The 10,982-nt window shown below is 34.9% G+C and overlaps 1 protein-coding gene across 3 annotated transcripts in view; it reads left to right on the top strand.

Moving 5' to 3' along the window:
- Positions 1 to 10,982, top strand: part of LOC140147818 (protein SSUH2 homolog) — a 58,308-nt gene that overhangs the window by 13,958 nt on the left and 33,368 nt on the right. For all 3 annotated transcript variants that reach the window (XM_072169566.1, XM_072169568.1, XM_072169567.1), the window contains exons 4-8: positions 2,040 to 2,169; positions 3,031 to 3,091; positions 3,667 to 3,791; positions 5,345 to 5,407; positions 8,528 to 8,691. In XM_072169566.1, coding sequence (XP_072025667.1) covers positions 2,040 to 2,169; positions 3,031 to 3,091; positions 3,667 to 3,791; positions 5,345 to 5,407; positions 8,528 to 8,691 — 543 coding nt within the window. The remainder of the gene's footprint in view (positions 1 to 2,039; positions 2,170 to 3,030; positions 3,092 to 3,666; positions 3,792 to 5,344; positions 5,408 to 8,527; positions 8,692 to 10,982) is intronic.

The raw sequence follows: 10,982 nt of genomic DNA, 5'->3' as shown, positions 1-10,982 counted from the left end.
TGTCCTGGGGCCAGGATAACATTTAGGACTCCTTCGAATTCTAAAACAATACTTCGCCAAATGTCCTTGCTTTCATTTTCTCATTTAATTTGTTTTAATTTTAATTAATTTCTTTATCCACTGGCTCTCTGGTAAATCCGGTATTGCCAAATATTTCTTGTCCATTACCCGTGTTAATCTATTTATTTATTAAAATGAACCATCTATTAAATTCCTATAATACAATGTATAGGCCTAGTGTATTTGATATTACAAATTTGTTTTTATTTTTGATTGGAATTTGGGTTCCACTTCCATTACACGATTTCATAATAAGATATGTTTGGGCATGGCGGAATTAGTATAATGATTAAAAATAGACATACTCTTAGGCCCCCTTCTTTAATGTTTGTAGGTCTACATTATTGATATCAATATTTATGTACAAAATGCAAAAGAATGTATATATATTTGATTGTTTTGTAAACATTAAATTTGATGTTTACTCATAATTATGTCTGGAAAGTCAGGGAAAAACTAAGAGTATCGGTATTTAGTTTCCTGGGAAAGTGGATCAGATGAGCAGTGAGTAAAAACATTTGCCCTAAATCTTTATTTGATTTTTATTGTTTTATGAATTTATTAGGCTACTGGTAAAGTGCAGAAAGAACCTCCAAACGCACTCTAGGATTTTTCATCAGCAGCAGTAGAAATTTCTCTTGCATAGATTTTCTGGTGACCTCGCTTGGATTTAGCAAACAATGAACCGTCAGGGTTATAGCGCGTTATCTAATTTGATTCAACTAGTCGTGGCACGTGCACGTGTAATACTTTTTTTTTTTCTTAAAGTATTGTACATACAATATTGTACGTACAATACGGAGTCTGAAGCTAGCCTAAATGTTCACTTGGTGAGGATTTTAAACTGTACTCAACCACAAGGGTTTTTCCATTAGTAACACTAAGCAAGCCATGAATCAACTGTTGTGACAAGCATAGGCCTACTTTGTGACTTTTGAAAAGGGCAGTTTTTGCCTTCAATTTTGGCTCATTCAGCCCTGAAGTCATGGAAATCTCTCATTTTCACACAACACTTGGTAAACAGTCATATAATTATTACAAAAATAGTTTTATTGGTACAAAACAAAACCTTACAATGTTATGATGAAATGTTGAGAGGGGGACTTATTTCTTGTGCTGTGTTTATATAATTTTCAACATTACAACCACCATCCCATAAGCAGACTGTGTATAACAACACAATGCTTCTCTCGAATGCTACTATACCCCTCCACCAAATTTAAGCCTGAACAACAATCCAATACTCACACAACCACCCCAGAGACATGATGTGTCATAGTAAGTATCTTGCTATTTTGTCCTCTCCAGGCCGGTAGCATAATTTTTTGTCGGGGTGCGGATTTTTCAAATGCAGACCTTTTTGCAGGGAAATCTTCAATCTGGTCAAAAGTAGACCTTTATCCCCCTCTGAAATTGATTTTTGGATCCTATTTTTTTAAACAAATTTCACAGAAAGCTCATGATTTGTTGTATATTTACCAACTTTTTTGGCTTAGTTTTGCCATCCAGCAAGCATGTCCGGGGTTCTTGTGTGCAATGAGCTACAAAGTATATGTGTGTCTCAGGTCGATCGATGAAGCTGATCCCTAGCTGATCATCCACATCAGTGGACTCATTCATTTTACACAGGCAACCTACAATATAAGCAAATGGTGACATTTCTCTATTGAAAGTATATTATACTTTGATATGCAAATCTTGCAATTAATCACCACACTATGGGCCCGACATACCTGGAATGGGTGACCTATTATAAACTAATTTTTTCTGAAGCTGCTTAGTGCCCTCTAGAATAAGCATTGTAACTGTGGAAGTCCACAGTGTTTACATGTCCATGTTTTATGAGCTTGTACAAAAGTCCATGGTGAAATGGTGACGTCGGTGCCTATTTTTCTGGTCACAGTATCCAATCATGTACATAATTGTAATAGTATGTCATGTCAAAATGATTCCCAAAATTTTTTTTTTTTCTTTACTAGAACACCAACAGTAACAGAGGAACAGGCTAGAGAAGCGCTGGCTCAGTACGTATCTGAGAATTGCTGCTTTGGCTCAGGAGCTGCTAAAGAAATGGTCTTCACAGATATCACCCATTCAAGTGCATTTCATGTAAGTTTAGGGACAAGGGTGAAAATAAGAGAGCTTAAACCAGGGGCCACTTTGGCAAAAAAGGTGGCCCCTGGTTCACCAAGATTTGAAGAAACCAAGGGCCACTTCCATTTACCAAGGGGCCAATAAAAATAAAGATATGCTGGATGTGTTAAATAAGCACTAGTTGCTTTGAATTTGATACTTTTTGGTTCACTATCCAGGGGCCAGTTTTGTGAAAAGTGTCCCTGGTCAACTACAAATGAGATGGAACCAGGGGCCATTGCAGAGTTTCTAGGGACCAAATGGCTCGCGTCTCCCGCTTAATTTCACCCTTGTTTAGGGATGCACTACCAGTGGTCCTTGTGAAAGTATGAACAAAATGGATTTTTTTGGAAAAACTTGAAAGTGAGGACAAGTCAAAAGAAATCCCCTAATATGATGTTCTGTTACTTATGAAAAATTGGTACGAAGAAAGAAAAGAGCAGTACTATACAAAATGCAGGCCTGGAAAAAATGTGGAAAGTGGGAAGCTCCTTCCCAGGAAATTTGGAAGTTTGAAGGGAAATTAAGGTCCTTAAACAAAGAAATACATAAGAATTTGGAGGAAAATTTGTCTTTTTGAAGGGAAATTTTGATCATCTTCATGTTGCGTCATGTATTACTAGTATATTGAGATGAAAAAAATCTAAATCTGAATCTACCCGTTTAAAGGAATGCAGTTCTCACCAGCAATAATTGAATTGGACAAAATACTGAGCTATGTGCAGGGCTTGAGTATAATAGCGCAAAATTAAATTCTGACAATTTCATGTTTCTTTTAAGTTTCAAATAATTTGAATTCTCATTTGCAATAATATTCTTCTATTTTGTTTCATACAGTACAAATTGGAAACTTTCACTGAGAAAAGAAGCACAAATTGGGCCTTTGAACCATTCAGAGGTAGGTGATATTTTTTAATAGGTAGATCATATACATTGACCTTACTGAGGGGATAACCCCGGGGGATAACTTAGTAGTATAGATATGGTCTTTCTATATAGTGCCTTTCTAAGATATTTGCCATAGAAGTGATGATGTAACAGGATTAACTACCATAGCAAAAGGTAAAAACAATTTTTGAATATATTGTCCTGCACTACAAGCAGGTTGCACTCATTACATGTGTATGTCTGCAATCATAGATTGAATACAATACCACTTTTTTCAAATTTACTTTTCTTACAGGTGGGAGTGATTAGCACGATATGAATATTCTATAGAATTATATGACCCTGTTCTGTGGTTCAATGCAGAGGTAGCACATACTAATGCAGTGTGTTATATTCAAAAATTGTTTTCATCTATTGCAATGGAAGTTAATCCTGTTACATCAGCATTTCTACGGTGAATTCCTTTGTATTTTTACAGGTATGCATAATGATGGTGTTGCTAATAGCTCCTGTCCATGGGACATAAGAGTGCAAATCCTATCTGGGTGTGAAATTAACAAGGAATTCTTTGCATTTGCTTTACAGGTCAGCCCATAGATGGTCCTGCAAATGGCCCAGCTCCTGGTCCTTGGGACATACAGGTTCAAATCCCAGCCATGTTTAAATCTAGCAAGGGACAAGCTGAAATACCACATACAGCATCTGTCAAGGTAGGGCATAAATAAAAAGATAAGGTACAATTACGAATAGGGTGCAACTTGCTAGACTTGAGTCCAGTCCTCCTTTACAGAGTTTAAGGTTAGGGTTGGGGTAGGGCAGTCTTAAGTCTAGTAGAGTTGCACCCTTTTCGGCAATCGCTCCAAAGATAAATATTGCATTGAATGTTGGTCCTCAGAAAGAGCCAAAGCGTTACAGCCTCATGGACAAAATAATTTACTACTGTAAATGGTAGACCTGTAATAATTGTAGTGCACTTTCAGTTGCTATCATTTTCGAAACTAATAATGATTTGTTTGGTTTATTTTACCATGTGTTGAAAAGGAAATACAGCGCTAGATGCAAAGGAAGCTCAAAATATGCCATATTGCTGTGCAATTTAACTGCAATTTAAAGAAATTACATTTCAAGAATTGAGTTAATGCCCTCATTTTATTTAAAAGAATAAAATAACATGTTTGTTATATACTGTAAAAACTCAATAGTTAGCATATGTGCTTACTATCGAGCGCTTTTGAAACATGCAAACATGAAGAGCCCCATCAACAAAAGTATAAAGGGTTTTGAGCAAATCATCGATACACATAGTTATATATGAACAAGTAAACCGGCAAATGTGTGTCTCAACCCATTAGCTCAGTTGGTAAAGTGCCTGACTTTGGTACAATTTTATGTTTTCAAAAGTACTAACGAGTAACTATCAGGTTTTTACGGTAGACCTTTTCAAAATCGACATCGGAAACATTTGGAAAACCAGGCCACATACACCAGGTACATACATTATGTGTCATAATTCTCTTGTGTAAATTCATATAAGCGTTTTAGTGACATGCATCATGGAAATAGTAGATTTCCATGCATGCATTATGCAAAGCGCAACATAATTGAAATATTTTTGCAGTAATAGAAATATAGTTTGCTGTAATATCCTGTGCACCCAAATAATGTGTCCATGGCAGTAAAAATGTTTAAATAATGGGTTGGGCTGTGCCTCACCCGTTAATTATGAGCATAAAGGATACTGCTTAACCTAAGCATAGGGAAAATGCGCTATTTTTGAGAGTAAAATGCGTGCACCAGTTTTTGAAAATGTGCAAAAATGCACACTTTGCGCATTTTTTACCAAAATGCAGAATTTTTCTCCCCAAAAAGTTCAAATATATGGAATATTAATTTTTTTTACTGTTTTTCTTCTATATTTTCTTGCAAATTTTTGCAACGGTCTATTTTCTATATATATACTTTCTTAACATGGATTGCGTTGCAGATCATTATGGATTCTTTGATTTTAGTGAAAACTTCAGGTTTTTGGAAAATGAGCACTTGAAAAATGGTTATTTTGGGCAAATTGCAGTTGGACCTCAAATGCGCGATTGTACCCAAAATGCGCAATTTTCGGTGTTTTTTGCGCATCGCGCATTTTCCCTCTCCTTAGCTTAACCCATGTTTGCTTAACTTTAGATTAGGGCCATGTTCTTGGCATTCATTTACATCTATGCCATATCTTACCATAGCTATATATCTCTGATTCTGCTTTGTTCTGCAGCCGTGTCATGACTGTCATGGAATAGGGAGAAAACGCTGCCATGTTTGCTTAGGAAGAGGAAGGGTAAGTCATCTTATAGAATAATTTGAGCAACATTTATGAATGCATGTACACATTGCTACACAACAGGTGTAACATATCTGGTAATTGGGTGCCCGGGTACCCTGTGTAATTAACGAGTGGTTCAAAAGTACAGTAAGATCAATCACGTGCTAGGGGTCAACTGTCCAGACAGGCTGGTACCCAGCCATAACGGCAGCCTCTATTGGTCGCTTTCACAAAATTATAAAATCAAATTTATTAATATGTCATACCGTATTTACTCTATTAACTGCCCTGGGTGCGTTGCAATATTTCAAAAAGGGGGCGTTAATTATAAGTTAATTTTCGAGGACAAAAAACTTAAAAAACACGACCTCCGGAATTCAACAATACAGGAAGCACATATTATCGGAATTGGATCTGTAAGTGCATTTTTATGGAAGATTGGGATTAATTTAGTTAACATTCTACTATAGTGTGGTGATTATGTGGATGAAAATGTAAGTTAGAATAGGATTTGTCCATGCAATTTTGCAATCATGACATGCCAGTTTGAAGCTTACATACAATGCTTACATGCTATGACATAGAATTTTTCTGCATTTCAGTCACTTTTTCTTTGAAAAAGATAGGGGGCATTTAAGGGATCTAAAATGAGCGTTTATTGCGTTTCGACAGTATTTTTTGTGGGACATGAGAGCACCTCTGACCTATCGAATTGCATTCTGAATCTGAAGCATGTCTTTCTGATATCAAATAATTTTCATTTTTAAAAATCACAATATAATACAAATTTTATGACAAATTATAAAAATTTGATATTTTTCAAATTTTGATATATAACAGTCCTCAAGTAAATTATATAAATCTAATGATATATTCTTAAAGTGTTATGTAGCAGGGAGGAAAAGCCGACGGTCAATTGAAAATTTTGACCTTTCATATTGAAGATATGGATTTTTTTCCCAACAATTTTTTTGGTGTTTTGGGGAATCTAAATCTAAATTATTTGATATCAGAAGGACATTCTTCGTATTCAGAATGCAATTCGATATGTCTGATGTACTCTAATGTCCCAAAATAAATACTGTCCAAACGTTCATACCCCAGCCCTTAATAGAAGGGGGCTTGTAATAGAATAAATGTGACCTGCTACCACGAAATTGGCGTAAACTCGCCGCGACTTTATACTCATTTTGTTGAGTTGGTATTTCTGAGAGATTTGGTCTGACTATACTTTGATCAACTCTTAATAGGCGGGAATTATTCGGTTTTTGTTACTGCACAAGTCAATAAAGTTCCAACTTACACACGCGTAAATTCACAAAAGCATGTGTCATTCATGCAAGGCGCAGTTCGCGTAGGTGCTGCGCCTAGCTGTGTGTACGCCATTCTGTATCAATCCACGATGTTATGAGTCCCGCCTATTACGAGCTGATTAGAGTATATGTTGATGTTCATTGTTTGCCACCACCTGTACAAATCAGTAGTATTATCCTTCGTGAATGGCCCATTGTGCCCCATTCACAAAGGACATACCAACAAACACAAAAACGTTTTAAAAACGTTTTAAATAAGTTATATTTTGGCTTTTGGTTTAGGTAAAAACGTTTTAATAACATTAAAATGTCGGGTTATATAAAGGTCATGATAACGTTGTAAAACGTTTTGTATGAAAACACACTACAACAATATTTTTAAATGTTTTCAAAAAATGTTATTGTAAACTATTTTTGCAAACATTTTTGCCAAATATTGTGTCAATACCTAAATAACATTATGTTAAAATATTTGAACCCAGTAAACACAGAAATGTTCTTAAAATGTTTTTTCAAAACCTTTTAATAACATTTAAATGCCGGAGTTATATAAAGGTCATGAAAACGTTTTTAAAAGCGTTATTGAAAATATTTTGGGCAAACATTTTTACGCAAAATATTTTTTCAACCCCAAAATAACATTCTGTTTAGAATGTTTTGTATCAAGTTTTCAAGAATGTTTTTGGAATGTTATTAAAACGTTTTTATACCCTTTATATAACCTGACATTTAAACGTTGTCTGTAAAACATTTTTGTTTGCTGAGCAGTAGATTATCAAAAATGTTTTTAAGGTTATGAAAACGTTTTATACTCTTAATATACCCTTTATATAACCCGACATTTAAACATTTTCTGACAACCTTTTATAACCTTTTGCGAATGATGTCGAAAACGTTTTGTGTTTGCTGGGTAGAGACATACTTAGTGGCTTTAACAGGTGAGTGAACACCAACGCAGTAGCCACTGCGTTTTGAGTGACTAACACCTTGCGACTTTACGCTGATTTCGTGGTAGCAGGTCAAAAATATGGTACATAGCTTAATTAAAGATGAAGTATCATATCCCAAGTGTAGAGACCAAAGCTTTCCATTTTCCAAAAGGCAAATTCCATTTTGTGAATTGTAAATACCAGTGTCCAACAGTGTTCAAATTCATTGCACCCTCAACATAGACAGACCATTATTAATTTGGAGTGTCTCTACCTCCATGGTTTAAGTCAAGGCAAAGCTTAAAATGACATTAATTAGTCTGACTAAGTCTTCCTCAAAAAGTTATGACATAAATTGGTTTTCCATCAAAACACTGAATTCTGTTTTCTTTACTGGTAAAACGGAAAACTTTGGTCTCTACCAAAGTGTAATTATATACTTACACATCGTAGCTTCTAATTATGAATCAAGTCATAAACTTACGTGGTAGGGTACTCAAAATACTACACCAGGCACAAAAAGAAACTTGTCAGTTATAGTTATTCAACGATTTTCAATGAGAACACATCATTGTATTGCACACAAGCACCACGGGCCAATCAATAAAGCGCACAATGTAACAGGCACAATTGAATTGTTAAAATTGCAACTTTTGATTTTGGGGTTTGAGGGTTTGGAGGTGCATATCTTGGTCAATTCTTGCTCGCAATTTCACCAACAGGGTGTCAAATGAGAAAGCTAAAACCATTTAACAAATAATTCAGAATAATCCAAAATTATCAGGTTATTGAACAGCAAGGATAACTATAACTCATGAGTTTCTTTTTATGCCTGGTGTAGTAATAGTATAAATCCTGAAAATCACACATATTTATTATCTTTTATTTCCTAGACTCGCTGCCACCATTGTCATGGCTCAGGTCGTGTGATGGTTCACGATGCTCACCATGGCCACCATGGTGGACATGGTCATCATGGACACCACGGTGGTCATCACCATCACGGAGGACATCATCATGCACCATGCACTTGGTGTCATGGTCTAGGACGAAATAGGTAAGCATATTGTTTCTTGAGTAATATTTTACACCTGTTTCTTGGTGTCTTCATTCAGGCTGGGTTCTTAAGGGGTGGGGTATGAACGTTTGGACAGTATTTATTGTGGGACATTAGAGCACATCAGACATATCGAATTGCATTCTGAATACGAAGAATGTCCTTCTGATATCAAATAATTTAGATTTTTTGAAATTAGCAATGTAATACACATTTTATGGCAAATGATTAAAATTGATATTTTTGATATTTAACAGTACTCGAGTAAACTTTATAAATCTGATGATATGTACTTAAAGTGTATGTAGGTGGGATGAAAAGACAACGATCAATTGAAAATTTTGACCTTTCATATTGAAGATATGGATTTTTTAAAAAAAAAAAAAAAAAAAATTAGGTCTTTTGGGGAAAAAAATCCATATCTTCAATATGAAATGTCAAAATTTTCAATTGATCGTCGACTTTTCCTCCCAGCTACATACACTTTAAGAATATATCATTAGATTTATAAAATTTACATAGAGGATTGTTATATATCAAAAATGTAAAAAATATCAAATTTTAATAATTTGTCATAAAATTTGTATTATATCGTGAATTTCAAAAAATGATAATTATTTGATATCAGAAAGACATTCTTTGTATTCAGAATGCAATTCGATATGTCTGATGTGCTCTCATGTCCCACAAAAATACTGTCGAAACGCTCAAAACGCTCATTCCAGATCCCTTAAGTAGAATTGAGGGCATGATCAATAGGCAGAACCAAGGGCATAAATAAGAAGCATGCCTTCAAATATTATAATAGATGATGTTCGTATATTCCCAAATATTCAATGATTATATTTCATTAAAATAATAACAAAAAATAAGATGCAACAAACATTAAAATGTGATTTTCCTACATTGTTTTTTATCCCGGGATCGTTGCGTTAAGATAATGGATGGCACAGTATTTTTTGTGGGACATGAGAGCACATCAGACATATCAAATTGCATTCTGAATACGAGGAATGACCTATTGATTTTGAAATTTGGAATATAATACAAATTTTTGGCAAATTATTAAAATTGATATTTTTAAAAATTTTGATAATTTTAGGTATTTTTGAGACACAAAGATATATCTTCAATACAAAATGTTAACATTTTCAAATGATGGATGGTTTTTCCTCCCAGCAACTTCACCGTTCCTTCAGATGTTGTATTATGCTACATAACAACAAATCCGCAGATGTGTTTATTGTGAAAATGGCGTCTGCTCCAGATGGAAGGGGCTTATACATAACACATTTAGTACCGGTAGTATTGCAGCAGTCACATGACCTGCGCAAAATCAGTTGCGGGTCCACCGCTAGAGGTCAAAACACAGAAAGTGCTCGCCGGATTCATGTATAGTTTTGACGTCACTGGTTGATGATCGGCAAATTGAACCACTATTAGTGACATTTTGATATGTCTGCCTGTCTGTCTCTAAATGCGGCCTTAACAGGGAAACCCCACCATAGATTAAAGGCCCATTCAGTGATTTGCTCATCTGGACGATCGTAACAATCATCAAAATTGAGATTTTGGTACCTTTGTCATTGCCATAGATATGCTAACATAGCCTGCTAGTTGTTCAGCTGAAAGCCATGTATTTAAGGCAAAATAAGGACATTTACATGAATCTGTAATTTATATACCGACAGTATATAAATTAGCTACATGTATTTGAATGGGGCTTCAACTTCGTCAATACTGCTGTTTTTCTTTGTTTTGGCCAAATTTGTCATTTCAAAAATACCAAATGACAATTTGAATGACTTATCTTTCACTTTTAAAGGTGAACCTCATTGAAAATAAAGTTATATATCAATGGAAAGCTTATGGTGTCAGGATACTAAAAATTATTTTTTTCGATTTTTTTGATGACCAATAAAGCTGACAAATTAAAAAAATTAATGAATTTTTGGTCTTTTTTAAGGCGCCCAAAAAGCACCCAAATCAATCATCTATGACCTTGGGAATGCTCGTGGCGTAAGCTCAGGGTTCGCAATCACGTGATCCTACTCGGAAACATGTAAACAAGACTTGCTTCCTGTACTTTGAAGCTGCCCGGCAAATCTGATTTTCACAATATAGCTTGAAATTAGAGGAATCTTGAGTTGCTGGTTCCTTCTATATATATTAGAAATAATAGAATTATTGTCAACACATAAATTTTCCGTAAATTTTGACAAAATCAGTCACAACTGGCTGGGTATAATTGGGTAATTGAGTTTGAATTTCGCTGGGATCAATTCCATGCG

This window comes from Amphiura filiformis, chromosome 3 (assembly GCF_039555335.1).
Source record: "Amphiura filiformis chromosome 3, Afil_fr2py, whole genome shotgun sequence".
In the NCBI taxonomy this organism is placed as follows: domain Eukaryota; kingdom Metazoa; phylum Echinodermata; class Ophiuroidea; order Amphilepidida; family Amphiuridae; genus Amphiura; species Amphiura filiformis.
This window is presented reverse-complemented; position numbering and strand designations above follow the sequence as displayed.